This window comes from Protomyctophum bolini, assembly GCF_963924005.1.
Source record: "Protomyctophum bolini genome assembly, chromosome: 14".
NCBI lineage: Eukaryota > Metazoa > Chordata > Actinopteri > Myctophiformes > Myctophidae > Protomyctophum > Protomyctophum bolini.
The window spans coordinates 3,280,112-3,304,791 of NC_137875.1; the positions used below are offsets into that span (position 1 = coordinate 3,280,112).

The 24,680-nt window shown below is 43.6% G+C and overlaps 1 protein-coding gene across 1 annotated transcript in view; it reads right to left on the reverse strand.

Annotated features, from left to right (window-relative positions):
- Window positions 1–416: 416 nt before the first annotated feature.
- The window catches only part of LOC308328330 (heparan-alpha-glucosaminide N-acetyltransferase), a gene marked incomplete at both ends in the record, with an annotated part of 47,678 nt that continues 23,414 nt past the window's right edge, over window positions 417–24,680 (reverse strand). The window contains 11 exons of the mRNA XM_080782101.1: window positions 417–598; window positions 717–829; window positions 2,119–2,189; window positions 9,120–9,197; window positions 10,689–10,775; window positions 11,919–12,042; window positions 15,774–15,895; window positions 16,114–16,226; window positions 20,258–20,418; window positions 21,805–21,835; window positions 23,218–23,294. Of these exons, the coding sequence (XP_080638227.1) occupies window positions 417–598; window positions 717–829; window positions 2,119–2,189; window positions 9,120–9,197; window positions 10,689–10,775; window positions 11,919–12,042; window positions 15,774–15,895; window positions 16,114–16,226; window positions 20,258–20,418; window positions 21,805–21,835; window positions 23,218–23,294 (1,159 nt within the window). The remainder of the gene's footprint in view (window positions 599–716; window positions 830–2,118; window positions 2,190–9,119; window positions 9,198–10,688; window positions 10,776–11,918; window positions 12,043–15,773; window positions 15,896–16,113; window positions 16,227–20,257; window positions 20,419–21,804; window positions 21,836–23,217; window positions 23,295–24,680) is intronic.

The window sequence follows — 24,680 nt, forward strand, 5'->3', positions numbered from 1 at the left end:
TTGAGAGAGGAAAACAGATGGAGTTAGATTTCTTTTTTTTTTAAATATATGTTTTATCCCATGATTTTGTAACCCATTTTTCACCCCTGTGCCAATCATCTACTGTGATCCTGGGCTCTACACACCCTCCGCCAACCATGGGGAGAGCAACGGACTTAACTCATGCTTCCTTCATGCCTGAGTGTCCAAGTTGCTCCTTTACACCCGACAGGGGGGAGTTTCCCTGGTTGGACGTATAGCGCGTGGAAGGAACACGTTATTACAACCAGTTCCTTTCCCCTCCATCAGGCGCCCCGGCTGGCCAGGGGGAGGCAGTTTAGAGACCAGGATTACTGCATGTTTTTGTGAGGGTACCTACCCTATAGTAGGGGACACGGGGAGAACATGCAAACTCCACACAGAAAGGCCCTTTGCAGTTAGATTTTAAGGAAGAATTTCTTCCTGTAGAGCAGGTAGGAGACGAGCAGCCACAGTGACGTCCCCCACAGGCTCTGGGCGAGCCACTCCCAGTGGCTCTCCTCCCAGTGCATCTCCCAGCTGAAGGGGAAGTAGAAGCCCAGCAGAGAGTGGCCCACGTACACAAAGATGGAGTTCATTCCTGAGGAGGACACGGAGAACAATTAACCCATGTTAGTGCTTTAAAGCATTGTGTTATAATTTAGCTGTTGAAAAATCGCAGATCTATAAGGCCACCCCACCACCCTGTTGGGACTCACCTGGGTAGATGAACGGCTGGCCACCCCACCACCCTTTGATGTCCATGACAAAGTACATGGCCGCCAGCAGGAGGAAGGAGAAACAGCCCATGCACGTGACGTAGGACAGAGACCTGGTGAGTCAGCAGGAGGAACACGGACAGACTTTGTTGTTAGGCCAGCTGGAGCCGACGAGCGCAAACATTTCATGTCGTATAATGGAGTGTAGTGGAATTGGGAATCGGGTAAAAACATTTCAGGAGCTGGGTGTGAAAATGGCAGTAAAAAAAGAGAATGTCAAGTGTGTCGATGACGCCGCATTGTAAACAAATAACTCCTGTTGTGATGCTGAACTGCAGCGCACACGCACACACACACACACACACACACGCACGCACGCACCACGCTATAGCACGAGATAAGACGTTTGCATCAGCAGTGTCTCCTTGTTGGCACGCACAGCGCTCCAGTGGAGCCCGGCCAGCCTGCCATGTCCCTGTCTGTTCTTAAGTGCAAGAATGTTTGATGTAATATCATCTTAAGTAAAAATGGCTGCCTCCCAGAGCCTCTCGATGCACTGACTGGCCGCATCTTTTATCTCCGCTGAAGTGGGGCCAAAAAGGACTCTTTGGCCCGAGAGTTAATTACTTCTATAGACATCCAGGCAGGGGGATTCATGCTCCTGTGCAAGATGAAAGCAGGGCAGGTAAACGGGGGATGGGGAGGAGGAGGGGGTCTAGCCGTACGGACTGGAGACCCCGGTGGGACACCATGGGGAGAATTAGCTTACGCCATCATAAGACGACGAAATGGTATTCTTACCGACGACATTAAAAATGATTCATCTAACATTATGGCCGGGTAAATATGGGAGTGGACGAGAGACTCCACTCCCATAATCCTCCTGGTCGTAAAGTCATCACTGCACCTCAGGTAGTAATCTTATAATGTATTTCATGAGAAATCATTACGTAGCATTTATCAGATAGTTTTGTGAACAAAGACACAAAGTACAGCCAGGCCTGGCTTACTGTTAAGTGTTCAGATATTACAGCCATAATAATGGCATGTGAATAACAGAACAATAAGGCATAATAATATGACCAGGTGGAAAATACTAATACAGGGTTTTACAGACATGCTGCTATTCCCGGCGTCTGATCCCATCCCATCACCCTGAGCTGGCAAAGATTATAACGCATCTTTTTTTTTTGCTGGCTGTTAAGAAGAGTGATATTGTTTGGGCACATACAACCCCTCCGCTTCACACTCCCAACAGCCCGGGGTGATTATTTACTGTCCGAAGCTGTCGTTAGAGGTAAGTAAACGCATGTTTTAGCAGGCCGTGATTTGTGCCTCCTGGAAACTCATCCCTTCTTTTGTGAGGAAAGTGGCTGGATTTAGAGGGTCAGGAAGCACTTACCAAAGGTTTTTATTGACAGGTATAAATCCCCCGTCTCGCGTGCACTTAGAAAGGATGGCTGCACAGATTCCCTGAGGGTGGAAATGAAACAGATTTCAAATCAATGCTGGGGCGATAAAGCATGGCCGTTATAGGCCGTACCGCTGGACTGCTGCTAAAACGCCAACCAACAGAATCAAACGAGCGCGTCAGATTAGCCGATTACTTCAGTCTCAGATCAACAAGATCTCCCTCGCGCCTGATTTACACTCGCGTACCGTACCGTTATGCACTCTAAAATAGCAGATCTAGCTGCTCCCAATCCGCCTGCCGCGTAACATGGTGTGGGCATGTATATCTATTGTTTTTTTGGTGCGCGAGACTGGCACACATTTTAAGTAAATCAGTCTCACTCTCCCCTCCATGTCAGCCACCCCCTCTCTCTCTCTCTCTCACACACACACACACACACACACACACACACACACACACACACACACACACACACACACACACACACAGACTGTAAACACATCACTTTCACAATCCATTCCACATTGGAACACTGCACCTCTCAAAGCTGAAAGCTACCTGCAGCTGTCAGACGTCCAATATGCTGCAGACAGACAGGGGCTAATCTACTGTACCTCTTCGACAGCTAATAAACCACCATACTGATAAGCTGTATATATATATATATGAACCGATGAACCAGTATATCAATAAAGGGTCTTTAATATGTCATCTATTTACCTTTACATTATGATCTGGTATATTCGAAAAAAAACATTTTGTGCTCCGCGCAGAGAAACCCACGGCCGGGGCAATAGATCAGAATCTAAACATGCGTGTTATCCAATTTAGCCCCGACGTCGAAATTACAAAAATAATAATCTTCTAAATCATGACAATTTTCTGAAAGATTTGAGGGCACATTTTAACGATATTTCAAAAATAGCAGACCTATACAAGCTCGTAGCGCGCCACCGAGAGCTAATGTAGATCTGCTAATTTTTCCAATAGCTGAATTATAACATAATGTTTTTTAAAAACACCCAAAAGGGGTTCCCGCCCAGAATGGGTTATGTGGATATCCATCATGTGTATAGATGACAGAATCGATGGCGTGGAAATAGCCTGGCCGCTGGACGGGATTGAGTCTCCAGGCTACGCAGCAGGATGTGGGACGCGCCGCCGCGCTATGTGGGGCAATCACTCAATTTCAATCTCTCACTCTCTCTCTCTCTCTCTCACAGGGCCATGATGATCGTTGGACTTTAATTAACATGGGCTGTTGTTTATTAGCCCTTTCGGGGCTAATAAACAGATGGGGGGGGTCGGCGGCCAATTACATATCATTTTTGGGGTCCTCCTAGACATGAAATATTGAGCACCACTGACATAGAAACATACTGTAGGTACAGTATTTCAGAAAACTGTCAGGATTTAGAAGACAACTTTTAAATTTTTTCGACGTCTGGGCCTAAATGGGTTAGGAGCGAGATGCACGCTGGTCGCACCTAAATATCAATGCAAACTCCGGACCTTCAGAATTCAACACTTTATATGATAATTTTCCTGGTGTTGTTGCATTAACAGTATAGTCTTGGCAGCAGAACGCTCTGCCTTTTGGAGCGCCAGTTCTCTGGACCAGTCTGTGAGCCTCCTGTTCATAATATACCAATCCTGTGGTTGGGTGGCTGCAGAAATGAGCCCCTTCCTCTGCCAAAGGGGAGACCGGCTATAATGTCAAGAGCACATGTTATGTCTGAAACAAGAGGCGCTTCAAGAACAGATCCAAGCCTGCTGCTGGCTGCTGCTGCTCCGACCCAGACCCAAATCTTATTAGAAAAGTCAATATCAAGAGCAAGCCAATCACTTTAACTAATTTAGACCTGAGGACGATTCTACACAAATTGTCTTCTAAATCTAAATCTTCTAAATAAATATGAAAAACCTATGTTTCTGTGTCAGTACGTGGTTCTCAAACATTTTCATGTCAAGGACCCCCGGAATTATATGTAATTGGCCGCCGAAACCCATCTGAAAATATGTTGTTCCAGGGACCCCCGCCCCAGAAGCAAAGATTTTTAGTTAAAAACGTTTGCTCTGAAAGAATATATATTAAAAGATTTGCGCCACATTTTCATGATTTAAAAAAAAATAGCAGATCTACAAGCTCGGCATCATAGCGCGGCACCGAGTGCCGCGCTATGAGCTTGTAGATCTGCTATTTTTAGATCAATAGATAAAGCATAACATAATGCTTAAAACACCAACAAGGGGTTCCCGTCCAGAATGGGTTAACTAATTTCACTTTCCGTGTTGGTTAAAACACTTAACTCTGTAGGATTATAAATAGATTTAGCCAGAGATCCAATAACGTAGACCAACAGCACATGAAGAGAATACAATATGAGCAGATTTTATGATAAATGCCATTTCAGTCTGTAAATGAGATGCTCTGTTTACACTTTGGCAAAACGTGTAAACAGCAAAGCCTTGTTTCTCAGATCAATAAACGGTATCCTGTTCTACCACGTCACAGCAAAGAAATATCATTTTACTTTTATTCTCTTATTTCAATAACTGGCATTTTATTTCATGTATGGACTTTGATTTTTTTTATATATATCATTTTTATCCCACGATTTTTGCAACCCATTTTTTCACCCAGTGTCAATTATCTGATGTAATCCCGGGCGCTACACTTCCTCTGCCAACATGGGGGGGGGGGGCAGCGGACTGACCTCATGCTTCCTTCTATGCATGAGGAGTGCAAGCTACTTATTTTTTTTTACCTGACAGGGGGGAATTTCCCCGGCCGGACGTAACGCGTGGAAGGAACTCGTTATTCCGACCAGTTCCTTTCTCCCCTCCATAGTTTTAGAGACCAGGATTACTGCATGTTTTTTGTGAGGGTACCCTAGGGGACACAGGGAGAACACACAGAACGGCCCTTTTTCGCCAACCCCGCCTCGGGTATGGGCACTGATGACATTTTAGTCACCTGGAATGTTTTAGTGTTAAGTCTAGTTTTAGTCGACTGTAAATATCATAAGATTTTAGTCGACTAAATCTACAGTTGATTCAGTCGACTAAAATGTATTTTGGCGGGCCTTGATGCCGTCGTAAAGGCTGATTTTACACTTGCTGAAAATACATCTACAAGCTCACAGTTGTGAGCTTGTCAATAAGATTAGTCAATAGTCAATAAGATTCAACAGCACAGATGTAATGGACGGACATTTCGTCTACTAAAGACCGACACTAAAAATACACATGATCGAATTTGAAATGAGGCTTTCATACACATCTACAGTACCTCACCCAGGAAACAAGCTATACAGTAGTAACTTTTTACTAGCAGTAATATCATAAAATCTACCCAAAACTCTTAAAATAAACCACTTCAACCCTAGTAAACCCCAATTAACTATAGACTATAGGGTTCAAAGCGCTATCAACTATCAACATTTTCTTTCTCCAGGAACATTTCAGGGTGTTTTACTGCTGACGTTCCCAACAAACAAAGACCTCTAATTTCCGCGTGCTGAGTGTATTGGACTCTTGGCTTGTCCTCGACCGACACGGTGTGATTTTCAAAGGCACTGTGACACAGCTACCTCCTGTCCATCGTCTCAAAGGCACTGTGACACAGCTACCTCCTGTCCATCGTCTCAAAGGCACTGTGACACAGCTACCTCCTGTCCATCGTCTCAAAGGCACTGTGACACAGCTACCTCCTGTCCATCGTCGCTAACAGGTCAGCGGCCAGGATGTCTGCTCTGCATACCGGCTTGCAACAAGGACTCTCTGACCAGCAGTCAAAGTACGTTTACTTAAGCACTATATACTACTGCATTATGTTACACTTTAGCTATGGAAAAATAGCAGATCTAGAAGCTCGTAGCACGAGCTTGTAGATCTGCTATTTAAAAACCTGAACTGAACATGTGGTGCAAATCTTTGAATGTATTCTTTCAGAGCAAATGTTTTTTAACTCAAATCGTTTGGGGGTGGGTCCCTGGAACAACATATTTTCAGATGGGGGTCGGCGGCCAAATACATATAATCTTAAAACATGGGGTTTTTCAGAAAACTGTCAGGATTTAGAAGGCATTTGTAGAATCGTTACCCCCAGGTCTAAATGGGTTAAGTGCAATTTTGAGATATTAAAGTACTTCACTTGAGTATTTCCAATTTCCAATACTTTTACTCCACTACATCTCAGAGGCAAATGTTATTTTACTGCACTACATTTATCGGCTTAATAATCAAAGTAATTAAATTAAATTAGTAATTACTTTGATTATTAAGCCGGTGTACAAGCTCACAATGCACACATTACATTGTGAGCTTGTAGACCTGCTGTTTTCAAAAGATCTTTAGACATTTTTGAAAACTTGAAATGAGACATTCTGTATGACTACTTTTACTTTTAGTACTTTTAAGTACATTTTTGAATTCTGGACATTTACTTGTAACGGAGTATTTCTATATTGCAGTATTTCTTACTCAAGTACAAAATGTGAGTATACTTTTTTCCCCCACCACTGCTGACCAGCCCTCTCTGGAAAAGGAGCAGCATCGCTCTAACGCAGCAGTGCCAAAAAGTAGATCACCATCTACCAGTAGATCACAAAGGCTGTGCAGGTAGATCACATGACATGCCCCTAAAACATAATATAATTTAAATTAAAAATATATATAATTTGGCATCAGACACTTGAATTGAATTAAGGTGACTTGATTGATTGACATAAAAAAACGACCTATTAAGCCACAATGGAATATTAGTTTTCAAGAGTGTTGAGCACAAACATCAGTAGCGTTATACAAAGTTAGACATAGAAAAACTATTTCCATTTGTTTTTACTATATTTTCAGCAATGAGATCATACTTCTTTGTGGGTAGATCTTGTTGAGCTGGTCATTTTTAACCCATTCTGACCTGAGATCAGATTCATACGAGGTTTCCACCGGACACACACTGGTCTGATTAACCCATTCTGACCTGAGATCAGATTCTAAAAATGTCAGTCGCTCTTCGATTTTTCAAAAATAGCAGACCTACAAGCTCGTAGCGCGCCACTCGGTGGCGCGCTATGAGCTTGTAGATCTGCTATTTTTCAATAGCTAAAGCATAACATGATGCTGACACCAAAATGGGTTCCCGTTCAGAATGGGTTAAAGTATAGCTCTTAAGTCAAAAAAGTCTGGGCACCCCTGCTCCAACAGCATGAGAAGAAAGAGGCTGAACAACTTCACAGTTCAACACAATGTGGACGACGTACCACAACGTGAGATGTTGTCTGTCTCGTTAGCGCCGGCTGACTTCCCTTTGGTAGGTTTACGAATTCACGTGAGTCTCATGTAGCACTTGGCTTCTCCCCGAGGGACAACATTCCCTCTCTGAACGAAATAGTGACCAGCTTGCCTCTCTCTCTCCCATTTTGTTTTTTCCATTTATCTCGAGACCACCCAGAATGAGTATCTAAACTATATAACCTCCATGCTATCCAAGCAATAGTCTAGTACGGTGGTTCCCAAACCTTTTCACGTAAAGGACCCCCAAATTGACACTCATTAGCTCAATTTGAAAGGATATTCCAGGAAAGAGAGGAGTTGTACGGCTCCAGCAGAGATTCTCAACCAGTTTGATTTCAAGGACCCCCAGTTTGACATGCATTAAGTCTACGGACCCCCCATTTAATGGCATTTATATATCTGGGATGGAACCCCAATTTATATTGTAAAAACAACGTTATTTTAACTCTGAGAGTGTACATTTGTACACTCTCAGAGTTACAGGCCAATAAGGGTTCATTTGGTTACAAACTATCATTTAGCTGGGGACCCCCTGGAACTCCCTCAAGGACCCCTGGGGAACCACTGGTCTAGTATTCAACATCTTAAGTTGTTTAAGATTCATTTATCTTTACATTCAGTGCATTGTGCAAGAATAAGAAGCAAAACAAACAGTTGCATCAGTAAAAATCATCTGTTTGGTCTATATACATGTGTGTTGAGTCTGGGTTTAAAACTATAATGAGCTGACCGATGCTCTTCAGCGAAGTCCAGATGATGTGGCCACTGGCGAGAAGGAGAACCTGAGCCCAATGTAAGTAATATGCACGATTCTAACGTTCACGAACCGCACGTGGGACACATGGAGGGGCAACGAGAGACAGTGTGTGTCCCCTGGGGGGGGGGCGGGGGGGGGGGGGGGGCGGATGGACACCATGTCTGCCCGGAAATATACACACTCACATGTATGTTGTTTCAATATATTCACATCACACACACGCGCACAAACAGTCTCACACACACACACACACGCATATGCACACACCTATAACACTTTACATCCTGCATTGTGCAATTGATATTATACTGGAATTTTAGTATACTATTTAGTTTACTTGTTGTGATCATTTTATTGCTTATAATAATTATATGGCTGTTCCTCTTGTTGGTGTGATGTCTAGGAACTGAAAGTCCAAGAATTCTACTATTTATGCTCATAATATAATGGAATGTATTGTAACAACAATACACTCTCTCAGTAACGTAAAATGGAAAAAGAAATTACATTAAAAAGACGCACTAAGTAAGTACTGCTAATGAACAGTTTCGGCAGCTATGACTAATAACGGAGTAGCAGGAAAAGACATTACCTGCTAGTGCTATAAGGCAAAGCAGAACACATCATAGACGGAGCTTCCAATTATACGCTGCTCTGTGACTCATACTGTATGGCCTTCTGTTTAATGACAGGCGTCTCATCTACTGTAGTCATGATTTCAGTTCTATACGGTAACGATAATGTAGTCTCTACTCTACTGTACTCTATGTGTCTGCCTTTGCAGACATGATACAGGAGTAGAATATAACATCAGTACGATGCAACATACCAGGAGAATACCAGGATGATACCAGGATAATACCAGGATGATACCAGGAGTAGACTAACATTAATACGATGAGAACGTATTAGTATTAGTACGATGAGAACATACCAGGAGAACAGCCCATAACAGGAACCGTGACAGGATATGGACATCTTTCCGTCTGAAGAAAATAAGGATTTTCCCCGCCTGTAAAAAAAAAAAAAAAAAGGACAGACAGACAGAGATAAGCACAGAGACTACAAACCAACCAATCATGTGAGAGAAGGAGGAGCTAACCAGAAGCTCAACGGAGACAGCTAAACGTGATAATGATAAAAAGGTTCTCACACGTACGGATCAAACACGGGATCAAGACTTAGATAAAAAGAGAAAAGGATCCGGGGACACACAAAGTAAAAAAATGAGGAACGCCTTTTATTAAATTAAAAAGACAACTAACTGACAACATGTGTCGACCAACAAGGTCTTCATCAGGGCAAGAATGAACAATTGGCAGTTGCCTTTTTAATTTAATAAAAGGCTCTCTTCCTCTCTTTTTATCCGACGAATTTACATGACAACTTTTAAAAATAGGATTTAACTTTTATTCTGAATGAAAAGGGGATTTAACTGTCCATGTAAACGTATAGCCAATGTCAAACAATCCTTTGCCCTTGGTAACAGAACAGTCCCAAGGACAGGGACAGTGTCCCTGACGTGGCGCTCACATTGCTCCCTGTCCCATGGAGCCAGATGTGGGCTGGAAGTCGTCCCCCATCACCTCTGATTAATTTGGTGATGATGAATGTGTCTCAGCTGAGGACATTAGCACAGGGGCAAACAACAGCGGACACCTGGTGTGTCGTCCCAGACCCGATGACTGAAGGGCTCAATGCTAAACGCCCGCAGGGAATTCAGTAATGTGGCTGTTTGGTGTGGTAAAACTCTTCCCACCGCATAAGAAAGAGAAAATGCTTTACATGCGACATACTGTGCAAAGAGTGAGCGAGGTCAGTGTTGTTTTTGGCAGTAAATTTAGATTTTTAGCTTTTAGTCATAGAGTCTCTTGAATAGTTTTCATTTAGTTTTAGTCACATTTTAGTCACCTGGAATGTTTTTGTCGACTAAATCGACAGTAGCATTTAGTCGAACAAAATGTGCGTTAAGAATTGAGGGCAGCTGTGCACTTAGGAGGAGGCTCCTAAGACCACTGGTTCCCAAACCTTTTCATGTCAAGGATCCCCCAAATTGACACTCATTAGCGAGCGGACCCCCATTGAATGGCATTTCTATCTCTGGGAACCATTTCTATCTCTGTAAAATCAAAGATAATTTAACTCTGAGAGTGTACAAATTGTACACTCTCTGAGTTACAGACCCATAAGGGTCCATTTGGTTCTAAAACTATCATTTAGCTGGGGTCCTCCCTGAAGGACCCCTGGGGGTCCCCGGACCCCCACTTTAGGGAACCACTGCCTTAGACAACCAACCCCTGTACTAACTCAATAATGGTCTCACAACCCCTTTTGAAATATCTGTCCACACAAATAAGATTAATGTTATGAAGCGCTATATACTGGGGGCCGACTATAATACTAGCAATGTTCGGAAATAACTGAACGTTTGACATTTGTGATATTCTTCTCCATAAAAAGCTCAGATACAACAGAGACGTGTGCGAGCGAGACGGAGGCTTACTTGCATCCCCATGAATCCCATGACAACAGAGTTGATTGTACCCAGAACCCCCTCTGGGTCGAAGGGCTGCGTGGTCCGATACATCTCCTGGAAACACGCCGGATGAGACACGAGAAACCACGTTAATCGACGGCGCATTAATTTGTTCCTTCCGCACGTGGCTTTGTCATTTGCATGATTGACGAGGCATGATATAAGACGCTGTACCTTGCACGTGGGGTATCTGAACATGATATAAAAGACTGTATCTTGCATGTGGGCTATCTGAACATGATATAAAACACTGTACCTTGCATGTGGGCTATCTGAACATGATATAAAACACTGTACCTTGCATGTGGGCTATCTGAACATGATATAAAACACTGTACCTTGCATGTGGGCTATCTGAACATGATATAAAACACTGTACCTTGCATGTGGGCTATCTGAACATGATATAAAACACTGTACCTTGCACGTGGGGTATCTGAACATGATATAAAACACCGTACCTTGCACGTGGGGTATCTGAACATGATATAAAACACCGTACCTTGCACGTGGGGTATCTGAACATGATATAAAAGACTAACTTGCATGTGGGGTATCTGAACATGATATAAGATGTTGTACCTTGCATGTGGGGTATCTGAACATGATATAAAACACTGTACCTTGCATGTGGGGTATCTGAACATGATATAAAACACTGTACCTTGCATGTGGGGTATCTGAACATGATATAAAACACTGTACCTTGCACGTGGGGTATCTGAACATGATATAAGATGTTGTACCTTGCATGTGGGGTATCTGAACATGATATAAAACACTGTACCTTGCACGTGGGGTATCTGAACATGATATAAGATGCCGTACCTTGGACGTGGGGTATCTGAACATGATATAAAACACTGTACCTTGCATGTGGGGTATCTGAACATGATATAAAACACTGTACTTTGCATGTGGGGTATCTGAACATGATATAAAACACTGTACCTTGCACGTGGGGTATCTGAACATGATATAAGATGCCGTACCTTGGACGTGGGGTATCTGAACATGATATAAGATGCCGTACCTTGCACGTGGGGTATCTGAACATGATATAAGATGCCGTACCTTGGACGTGGGGTATCTGAACATGATATAAGATGCCGTACCTTGCACGTGGGGTATCTGAACATGATATAAGATGCCGTACCTTGGACGTGGGGTATCTGAACATGATATAAGATGCCGTACCTTGCATGTGGGGTATCTGAACATGTTGTCTCCGAACATCCAGCTGTCGATGTATCCTGCAGCACCGCCAGTGCAGTTAGGGTAGAGGCCTTCATCGCCAATTCCACCAGCTCCTAAATAACCTCTATTAAGGAGAAATAACATTATATATACTAACAGTATATATTATATATATATATCACAGGAGGTTTTCACAGTGGGAGCCCAGGCCCCACACACACACACACACACACACACACACACACACACACACACACACACACACACACACACACACACACACACACACACACACACACACACACACACACACACACTTTCTTTCTAAAACATTTTTTAATCCATTTCACAAAAGGGCGCAGCAGGGGGCCCTTGACATGGAACCAAAGTACTGGGGGGTTAAAACACAAGATCTGCAGGACAGGCATCAGTGCCCTTGTTTCCATCTCACAGGCTTAAAGGACAACTTTAGTTTTTTTCCAACCAAGGTTTATGTTTTAGGTGACTTTAGCTCCATGCTCGAATGAGCTAAAATCCCTAAAACAAAAGAAAGCAGCAAATGAAAAAAAAACAAAAAAACACTCATCTTTTACTTTCTCTAATAACCTAAAACATAAACCTTAGTTGAAAAAAACTAAAGTTGTCCTTTAAAGGGACATTTCAAAGCTGGAAGAAACTCAATGTTAATCAGTGAAGTATTTGTAGTATAGATGTTGATAAAAAACAGTAGCACAATTTGAAATGTGCACCCTATATATGTCCAGAAAAATAATGACGTCTGACTAGGGTTTGGTCATGAAACATGACTACAATATCTATAAAACACAAAATGACACACATAAAAACCCACCAGGAAAGTGTTTCTTGTGTCTTAAACATCATCAAAGGAACCCCTTTTGGTGTTTTGAGCATTAGGTTATACTTTAGCTATTGAAAAATAGCAGATCTACAAGCTCATACGAGCTCGTAGATCTGCTATTTTTTGAACAATCTTGAAAATGTGGAGCAAATCATTGAATATATTCTTTCAGAGTGAACGTTTGTGTAACTCTTTGCTTCTGGGCGGGGGTCCCTGGAACAACATATTTTCCAGATGGGGGGGTTGGCGACCAATTACATATATTTTCGGGGGTCCTTGACATGAAAACGTTTGAGAACCACTGACATACAGAAACACATGGGTTTTTCAGAATAACTGTCAGGATTTAGAAGACATGTGTAGAGAAACGTCCTCGGGTCTAAATGGGTTTAAAAGCCATTGTATTTCAAACCAGCCATGCCACGCAGGGGTCAAGGTGGGGGGGGGGAGAGAGAGGGAGAGAGAGAGAGAAAGGAGAGAGGGAGAGAGAGAGAGGGAGGGAGGGAGAGAGAGTGAGAGGGATGGGGACGAGAGAGAGAGAGAGAGGGGGAGAGAGAGGAAGAGAGAGAGAGAGAGAGAGAGAGAGAGAGAGAGAGAGAGAGAGAGAGAGAGAGAGAGAGGGAGAGAGAGGGAGAGAGAGGGAGAGAAGGGAGAGAGAGGGAGAGAGAGGGATGGGGACGAGAGGGAGAGAGAGAGGGATGGGGACGAGAGGGAGAGAGAGAGGGAGAGGGAGAGAGAGAGAGAGAGAGAGGATAGAGAGAGGGAGAGAGAGAGAGAGGGAGAGAGAGAGGGATGGGGGGACGAGAGGGGAGAGAGAGAGAGAGGGAGAGAGAGAGAGGGATAGAGAGAGGGAGGAGAGAGAGAGAGAGGGAGAGAGAGAGGGAGGGAGAGAGAGAGAGGGATAGAGAGAGGGAGAGAGAGGGAGAGAGAGAGAGAGAGGGAGAGAGAGAGAGAGAGAGAGAGAGAGAGATAGAGAGAGAGAGAGAAGGGAGAGGGATGGGGACGAGAGGGAGAGAGAGGAGAGGGAGAGGGATGGGGACGAGAGGGAGAGAGAGAGAGAGGGAGAGGATGGGGACGAGAGGGAGAGAGAGAGAGAGGGAGAGGGATGGGACGAGAGGGAGAGAGAGAGGGAGAGAGAGAGAGAGAGGGATGGGGGAGAGGGAGAGAGAGAGAGAGAGGGAGAGGGATGGGGACGAGAGAGAGAGAGAGAGGGAGAGAGAGAGGGAGAGAGAGAGAGAGAGGGATGGGGACGAGAGGGAGAGAGAGAGAGAGAGAGAGAGGGAGAGGGATGGGGACGAGAGGGAGAGAGAGAGAGAGGGAGAGGGATGGGGACGGAGGGGAGAGAGAGAGGGAGAGAGAGAGAGAGAGGGATGGGGACGAGAGGGAGAGAGAGAGAGAGAGGGAGAGGGATGGGGACGAGAGGGAGAGAGAGAGGGAGAGAGAGGAGGGAGAGAGAGAGAGAGAGGGATGGGGACGAGAGGGAGAGAGAGAGAGAGATGAGCGAGGATGGGACCGAGGAGGATCGAGAGGAGAGAGAGAGGAGGGATGGGGACGAGAGGGAGACGCAGAGCGAGGAAGATGGATCCCTGTCTCCTCCTCTCCTCTCACTGCACACGACACCCTGAGATTGGCTAATTATGCCCTCTGAAGCTTCCAGCCCGCCGCCATAAATCACGCTGGCTCATAACGCCGGCGACACACAGGGTTCAGCGCTGGGGGAAAAGTACTCCGATGGTGTACTTAAGTAAAAGTACCAACGCTTGCAATGTGGAACTACTGTAGCAGCCAGGCCTCACTCACACCTTCGCAACAGACTGATGTGTGCTTGTTGTATATTACAAATACATCTTGCCCCATAATGCATTTCCAATGGGAGTCACATGGTTTGACACAACATTTGTGTTGCATGAGGGGGAGGGGGTGGGAGGGGGGCAGTCGAAACACAGCCGAAAGCCGTACGACAGCTTGTAGTCCAAAATGTTGTATCAAACCATGTGACTTCCATTGGAAATGCATTGTTGGGGCGGCCATGACACTTACATCTTGCTTACTGTACATCTAGCATGCATCAATGTTGTTTATGCTAGATCGAAAGGTGTGAGTGAGGCCTAAAAGGTCCGGAATTCAAAATGTATAGTCGAGTAAAAGTACATAAGAAGGAAAGGAAAGGAAAGGTACTATGTTTACCCTGCAGGGTAACTGGACTAAGGAAAGGAAAGGTACTATGTTTACCCAGGGTAACTGGACTAAGGAAAGGAAAGGTACCATGTTTACCCAGGGTAACTGGACTAAGGAAAGGAAAGGTACTACGTTTACCCAGGGTAACTGGACTAAGGAAAGGAAAGGTACTATGTTTACCCAGGGTAACTGGACTAAGGAAAGGAAAGGTACTATGTTTACCCAGGGTAACTGGACTAAGGAAAGGAAAGGTACTATGTTTACCCAGGGTAACTGGACTAAGGAAAGGAAAGGTACTATGTTTACCCAGGGTAACTGGACTAAGGAAAGGAAAGGTACTATGTTTACCCAGGGTAACTGGACTAAGGAAAGGAAAGGTACTATGTTTACCCTGCAGGGTAACTGGACTAAGGAAAGGAAAGGTACTATGTTTACCCAGGGTAACTGGACTAAGGAAAGGAAAGGTACTATGTTTACCCAGGGTAACTGGACTAAGGAAAGGAAAGGTACCATGTTTACCCAGGGTAACTGGACTAAGGAAAGGAAAGGTACTATGTTTACCCAGGGTAACTGGACTAAGGAAAGGAAAGGTACTATGTTTACCCAGGGTAACTGGACTAAGCTCAAGAACTTGTTTACAGCCAGGCCCTGCTCATATATAGAACATTTCATGGTAGGGGTTCACAATGCCTTGCTCAAGGGCACTTCAGCGGTGGTAATTTTAACGTGCCGGTCCGGGGGATACGAACTATAGCGACATTTCCGATATCAAGACCGCTCCGCCAACCATTGGGCCATGGACTTCAATGGTGACTCACGTGGGGCAGTGGGGCACCGGCATGAGGAAGGTGAGGCCCAGCCAGATGCTCTCCAGGGTGAGGATGAAGATCCACTCGGGCCAGTACAGAACCACGTCCTGGACCGGGTTCCACCAGTGATGCTGCAGAACATCACACAGCATTTATGGAAAGTCCAAAAAAAAAAGAAAAGAAAAAAGTACTCACATCTTTTACTTAAAAGTGCAAAAGTACCAAAAGTAGAAAGTACTGTTTATCGCGACGTACAGTATTGTGAGCTTGTAGATCGGCTATTTTCAAATGGCCGAAATGTAATTTAAATATATATTTTTGGCTGATACAAGTAGTCTGATCTGCTCACCGCTTTCAGAGGGACCTCTTTCTGGCCCCACAAGGTCTGCATCAGAGACAGCACGAAGTAGGTGAACCCCAGACGCTGCAAAACCCCAGGTACCCTCAGCCAGGACCAGGACACTGGAACACACACACACACACACACACACACACACACACAGTTACATCACACGAACTACAGTGGCACCATCATGTGTACGTGTTACACAAATATTGACAAAAGGCCGTAGCTCTAATAATCTGATCTGATAATACAGATCAAATAAAACGGTGTGTGTGTGACATGTGTGACGCTGCTATCCCCGCTGACTTGAGAGACTAGCTCATTTTGGGTGGGAACCCCTTTTGGTGTTTTAAGCATTATGTTTAGCTATTGAAAAATAGCAGATCTACAAGCTCATAGCTATGAGCTTGTAGATCTGCTATTTTTGAAAAATCGTGAAAATGTGGCACAACTCTTTGAATATATATTCTTTCAAAGCGAACGTTTTTAACTCAAAGCCGTGCTTCTGCAGGTGGGTCTCTGAAACAACATATTTTTGGGAGTCCTTGACAAAATGTTTGAGAACGACTGATCAGGTCTTAAATGGGCTAGATGGAGGCTCAGGAAAGGGTTGTCAATCAGCCCATCTTCTACAGGGACATCCAGGAGGGATAGTGTTATTCCCTGAGGGGCGTAGAGGGTGATGGACAGGGTGGTGTGGTGTGGAGGAGGAAGCAGCCGCTACGTCCTGCCCTGTCGGATGTGAACGCCACGCCACGTCAACGAGGTGGGGAAGCTAATCAAAGATCCCCTGTTATCTCTACGGCTCTACGGCGACAAATTGGGGAGGAAAAGGGATGGCCATCGAGGAGGCTGAGAAGATTGATGGTAATCTGCACATTAGTTAATTGAAAACCTCTTTGCCGCATAAAGTGCTGTAAAAAACAATGTAATCCCCAATCATTGATCCGGCCAAATCAAATAAGGAGGGAGGAGGAAATCTCTCTTCTCACAGGAAAAGATAGAGCTGTTCCAATGACTAATGACACATTTGTTAAATCTGCAAGTAACACCCTTTGACAGATTCCTTTATCAGTCATCCACGACGTCAGATCAGAGTTCAATAAAAAACCTTTCCCTCCGAACCCCACATGACACACTGACATCACCGTAACATTCATGCTTTCAACTTCAACATGAACACACACACAGTATGTACTAAGTAACACATCTATCTTTACAGTAACCCATCTTTACAGTAACCCATCTTTACAGTAGGATCAATACTGCATTGCAAACGGTCTTTTTGTGAAAGTGATACTTTTTTTTTTACACGTTCAATATCATTTAAGAAGTGAAAGCAGCCGAACCCCCCCCCTGCTCAGCTGAGCACTTTTACAGATACATTGAGGAAAGAATATTCCAAAGTGCCAAAGTTAAAAGACCAGAACTGGTCTTCAACCCCTGCCATTTTTTACCCGTCTGTAAAACAACTGCCCTTTCCAGAGTGCAGACCATGAATGCAGCTTTTACGGTGAAAGAGACGCAAAAATGCCACTCCTTTCCATGCCAAGCTCTGCAACCATCGTCCCATAGCTGTATAATAGCTCTGAACACCAGATCAACCTGCAGGTTGATCATTGATTTCCTAACAGACAGGAAGGAAGCAGTGCAGAATGCGTGGCTGGCTATAAGCAGGTCTGCATGTACAGTATACGCCTCGGTACATCAACAGCTGCACCTTGCTGAGCATTTCCATTCCACACCAACCAGCTAAGATCCAAATTCCTGACGTTTTTGTGAACGATACAAAAGTCATCGGTCTAATTAATCTCCAACACAGGGATGAGTCTGTTAACAGGGAGGATTCCTGGTGCGCTGCCGCCACCAGACCAGATCAATCTGGAACTCTAGATAGACGATGGCGGAGAGGACTGTAAAATCTTAAAGGACCACTTTGCTAAATTCTGGAATATTTGGGGCAGAGGTTCATCGTTGGCATCTAGGCATTGAATCCAATCATACAACAATTCTAATGTTCTTCTAACGCTGTAGAACTAACGCTTTAGAGTTTTAGACAATCCGCACCTCGGGTCAGGACACTGTTTGTTTGCAATGACTCACCCACCCACAGGTCAAAGGTTAACACCGTGTTCTGGAACATGTGTGACATTGGAGCAGAGTACAAAATACAAATATTGAGCTGAATCATATTGCCTCCATTCTCTTATTAGATCAGACCCCCCCCCCCCCCCGCCCTGAAGTGCCAAGGACGTCCTCGGAGAGACAGAGAGAGGGCAAACCATGCAGTTTATCCCATTTAGACCCCTTTGGAGCTTTTAACTGCCTTTTTAACCATTATATTAAACTTTAGCTGTCGAAAAAATAAGCAGATCTGCAGCCACGCTACGAGCTTGTAGATTTTTGAAGAAATCGTGAAAGTGTGGCGCAAATCTTGAATATATATTATTTCACGGTGAACGTTTTTTTTAACTCAAATATTTGAACAACATATTTTCAGATGTGGGTCTGCGGCAAAAATACAGATCATTCTCCAGGAAGGGGTTCCTTGACATGAAGATGTTTGAGAACCGTGCAGTGATACCACTGATAAGGGTTTTTGTTTGGGAAGACATTTTTGTGTGGAGTCTATACTAGTCTCAGGTCTTAGTGGATTATGGTAAAAGTCATTGTGAAGCCGCTCCTCTACGCTACACTATACAGCTGCTCCTCCTCCCGTCTGCTACAGCTGGGACTGAGCGGCGCAGTAACCTTATCCCTTTGTAATTGTCCATTACCGCAGGGGTTGTTTTCGCTGTATTCGGCCTCTGTTAAACGTCCCCCGGTGCAGGATCTTGCGACTGCACACACAATACACATACACACACACACACACACAATAACAATATTTTGTTAACCCCATTCTGAACGGGAACGCATTTTGGTGTTGGCATCATGTCGTGGTTTAGCTATTGAAAAATAGCAGATCTACAAGCTCGTAGCCGCGCCCACCGAGTGGCGCGCTACGAGCTTGTAGGTCTGCTATTTTTTGAAAAATCGAAGAACGACCGACATTTTTTAGAATCTGATCTCAGGTTCAGAATGGGTTAATCAGACCAGTGTGTGTCCAGTGGAAACCTCGTATGAATCTGATCTCAGGTCAGAACGGGTTAACCCAGTTACAGACACATCCATCCAGGAGGGGAAAAAAGGTCCATTAGCAGCACTGGGACCGACTAATGTGTGAAGGGCAGCATCCTGCAGTCTCCCTCAGCGATGTCTCTCGCCGAGTCAAATCTCCAGGATTTTTATTTTCGGACAACCTCCCTGTTTTTTAGCTGTCACCGTGCCACGGCGGCTTTTACATCTCACTATAACAACTGGAGAGAGCAGTACCCTCTTAAGTAAGTCAAGGCTAAATGCTTGACTTACAGTATTGGCATTGATAAAAGCTTTTTTTTCCCTCTACAGGATTACAAGGCATATAAAGCATAAAGACGCCCTACACTGATAACATAATAAACTAATGGAAACGGGCTCAGATTTGACTTGCAAAAACTCAAGAGGCCAAACTGTCCATGTCTTGTTCTTTCTCCAGTGTTTCATACATTATTTATTTTCATATACTGTACTGTAGCCTCATTTAAAAGATGCTGCAGAGCACATTAACATGATGAAGGCTGTAAGCACCACTTACAGCAGTGACTAAAACCCAAGACGAAGAATGTTGAGGTGTGTACTGTGTACCCACATGTGACCTGCTGCTTCTGACCGAGGCTATACGTCATTGGAAATGTTCTTTCATTCTCTCATGTCGTGTGAAAGCAGGGAATCATTATAGCTTCAAATTGACATATTGGTTGTTCAGTTTGACCCGCCGGTTTTGGAGATATGGCTTATAGAGTAATGTCTTGCAGAGAAACAGGCTTGAAAGGTTCACTTCTGTGGACTCTAACATTACACCTAGCTACATGTTTAAGCATTTATTTTATATTTACATGTCTTCTGTGGACTTTAACATTACACCTAGCTACATGTTTAAGCATTTATTTTATATTTACATGTCTGCGTGTCCGAGAGTATGTTTTTGTGTGAGGCGTATTACCCACATGGTCCGTCTCTTAGAGAGTACTGTATGTTTTGTGTGACGTTGAGGCGTATTACCCACATGGTCCGTCCCGTGGAGAGTAGTTGAGGAAACAGAAGCCGATCAGAACCAGAACGGCGGTCCTCCAGGTCAGTTTGCGGAGCATCTGGAGGCGCCGGACGCCTTTCCTCTGCATGGACGAGAACGCCAGAACCACAGACGCCCCGATGATGAACACGAACCTGGACCGACCAACCAGAGAGAACCACACGTGAATATCATTCATCCTCGTTGTTTTACGGTGTTGATTTAGTCGACTTAAGGTGGCCTTACACTAGCCGATCTGAAATCTGATAGCACCACACACACTACAGGATAATCGGGCCCGATTATTTTATACAGCACACACTACACTACACGATTTTAAAACTCGGGCACACCTCAAACTGAAGGATTCTCGGCCTCGAGCGAGTTGAATATCAAACATTCTTGATGTTGATCGGGCCGATCCCGATGGCGCTGTGAGCGGCCCCGAGCAGATCGGAGGGATTACGATTGGATGCCTGAGGATCGCTCCCGATTGCGTCGGGCACCCCCCGAGCGTCAAAAATGCCTGATTATCGGCTAGTGTACGGCCACCGTAATACGGTAATACTATGGCGAAAAATGTTCGTCCACTACCTTTTTTTCCACTGACGAAAACTAAATGGAAACTATAATGAAAACTAAAGCTATGATGACAAAAACTAAGACTAAAATATATTGACAATTTCGTCAACACATTAAAAAAAAACTAGACTAAAATGTTAGGAAGGGACTCGTGGACAAGAGATCCAGTATTGGTGAAAGTCATTTTACACGTGGTTGCACGCTGAAAATGGCAGATCGGCTAGTGCAAAAGAAAGTGTAAAATCATTCATTACGACAGCATCAAGGCACGCCAAAATATTTTTTGTCGACTAAAACTGGACTAACACTAAAACATTCCAGGTGACTAAAATGTGACTAAAACTAAATGAAAACTATTCAAGAGACTGAACAAAACTAAAATCAACACTGCATTGTTATTAAAGGGACACTTCACCCTTTTTGCAAAAACATATATGTTAATGACGTTTAGAAGCTTTAGAACACTTTCCTGGGGGTCTTTATGTGTGTAATATGTGGTTTTAGATATTTTAGATTGTAGCAGTGAGCCTGTTGTCTCTGATGTCATGGACACTGGTCTCACTACCTTCCTGGACTACAATTCCCATAATTCTTTGATGCACTGCTCCTCCTTGTGGATAGGGGGGAGAGCTGTCTTACTGAGACAACATGTAGTCCAGGAAGGAAGTGAGCCCAGTGTCCATGACATCAGAGACAACAGGCTCACTGCTACAATCTAAAATATCTAATAACACATATTACACACATAAATACCCCCAGGAAAGTGTTCTAAAGCTTCTAAACGTCATTAACATATATCTTTTTGCAAAAAGGGTGAAGTGCCCCTTTAATTCATTGCAACTCAGATCTGAGCTCAACATCAGCAGTCGTGGAAGTTACATTTCGTATTATGACAGCTCAACTTGTTTCATGAAAATGTGCAAAGATTGGAATTCTTCAAAACTTGTACTTGGACGCACCAGGGCATGACGAGATCTGCCACTGTGAGACCTGCAACACACACACACAGTCACACACACACACACACACAGTCACACACACACACACAGTCACACACACACACACACACACACACAAAGTTGAGCTGCACACTTTTAAATGTCACAACATTATACCGTATAGTCGTTTCATTTGATCCACAATCCATTCTTAACAAAAATGATTAATAACAACGTCCTCGAGGTAATCATCTTTTTCATTATAGCGCCATTTTGGCAGATAATATGATTAATGCCCGAAGCTGCCAAGAAAAAAAATAGCACTCAAAACAAAATCCATCAATTCTACCCCTTAACCCATTCTGAACGGGAACCCATTTTGGTGTTGGCATCATGTCATGCTTTAGCTATTGAAAAATAGCAGATCTACAAGCTCATAGCGCGCCACCGAGTGGCGCGCTATGAGCTTGTAGGTCTGCCATTTTTTGAAAAAAAATCGAAGAACGACTGACATTTTTAGAATCTGATCTCAGGTCAGAATGGGTTCATCAGACCAGTGTGTGTCCAGTGGAAACCTCGTATGAATCTGATCTCAGGTCAGAATGGGTTAAGTCGATACATGTCTCCAGATGAGACTAAGGTGGTCATTACGGAGCTCAAATTGAGCTCATCTTCAAACATAATTGGAAATACATTTTTGTAATAATCTCGGAGACAGTTGAACATGCATCTTTCCCTGTCCTCGTCTCATCCTCGTCTGTAATGTCGCTTGGTGGGTTGTGCCTTTGACCCAGATAAGAAATGGTGTAAAAAAGAAAAAATACTATTTAATTTACTTACTGAGAGTGTACAAATTGAACCGCCAATTTGTACACTCCCAGAGTTACAGATCTGTAAGACCTCACTCACACCTTTAGATCTAGCATAAACAACATTGATGCATGCTAGATGTAAGCAAGATGTAAGTGTCATGGCCGCCCCCAATGCATTTCCAATGGAAGTCACATGGTTTGATACAACATTTTGGACTACAAGCTGTGTTTCGGCTGTGTTTGCTCCGATTATGCTGTCGCGGGGAGCATTTTTGGCGCTCGCCCGCCAACAAAACTCCCGATCTGACGCAAGATCGGGCTTTGATCACCGAGGTTTTGCCTCGCTGTGTGTGAAAGGCTCTGCGAGAAGATATAGCGCCGATAAAAGTGCTCCCCGACGTCCTCTGAATATCTAGCAGGTTTGATATTTGGCTCACATTAGTTGAAGGGGAGGAGACAGATGCCATATACTGTAGTTTGTGTCAAATTATTGGATTATCTTGTGCTGTACGTTACTAATGTTGCTCTGGAGAGGGAAGTCTGGAGCACTCTGGTGGGGCTGTTGCCCCCGCGACCCGACTACGGATAAGCGGTTGAAGATGTATGGATGGATGTACGTTACCATTCCATGGGGCATGTTGAAAGAACCAATAGCCTCCTCCTCCATAATTCACAAATACCATCACTGTCAGGGCAAACCTAGAGACAGAAAGTGTTCATATAGAAATCACAAATATATTACAGTATAACATTTTAATCAGGATTTATTACTGTGTATTCTTTAAACAACCGCAATTCAAAGTATAAAACTAAAGTATGAATTAATCTCCAGTATAATACATTCACTGTTCAGGGTCTGGAGAAAAACAATGCCAGTTTAACTCAGGAAAGAACACAGGTTTGCTGTTTGTGTATAATAATAATAATAATAATAATAATAATAATAATAATAATAAGGCAGATCACAGGTTGCTTGCAGTGGTGGAAAAAAAGTACTTAAGTAAAAGTATCAATAATGCAATTTAGAAATACTCCGTTACAAGTAAAAGTCCGTAATTCAAAATGTACTTGCGTAAAAGTGCAAAAGTATTGGTATCAACATGTACTTTAAGTGCCAAAAGTAGAAAGTACTCTTTAAGCAGCAAGTTTTCAAATGTATAAATAATTAAATATCCTTTGAAAATAGCCAAGATATGTTTTGTAAGTAAAAGTACAATATTTGGATCCGAGATACAATGCAGTAGAAGTAAAAGTACTGGAAATTGTAAATACTCATTGGAAGTACAAATACCTCAAAAATGTACTTAAGGACGGTACTTGGTTATTTTACTGCCCATTAGTTACGATTGGAGGAACTACTGGTATGACATGAACGCTTTCTAACTGCTGGTCTGACCAATGGAATGCCACGGTCAGACTTCCTTCATCTATAGTTCACACAACCATTCAATTACCATCCTTCAGGACACTAAACACGAATTGTCTCACGTCAATTCGTATTTTCACGTGAATTTGTGTTTTATTTATTCTCGAAATAAGTAATTAAACTCAATTTCAGTGTCTTGGAGTAATACAATATCAAAAAAATATTAAAAAAAAGTAAAATAAAATAAATAACAAAATCCCTCCCCCCCAAAAAAGAATAATGACATACGCCAGGTATGGGGACGCTAAAGGGCCACAGGGCTAAAGTGGCGTAAACTGAGAACAAACTATTAACCCAAACTGGGTTAATATCTCATCCACGTGTGAAATAAATGCTAAACAAAAAAACATCCCTCTGTGACCTGTTCCTCAACCACCCGGCCGCGTATATTAGGCTTATTAGCCAGGCTAGGTCACTCATTCAGACATAACTTCTTGAATGTAAAAGTTCAAGATGCCAGCCAGGGGGTTATTGGGCTCCTTTTTATTGTGTCACTCACCCAAATGCAACACAGTAAGGTAATGCAATCTAAGCATTATGAATCACTCAGGAAATGAACACTTGTCCTCTGGATCTCCTCAAGGCAGGAGTGCTGACTAGAGACTCTGGCTTTAACCCATTCTGAACGGGAAACCCCTTTTGGTGTTTTAAGCATTATT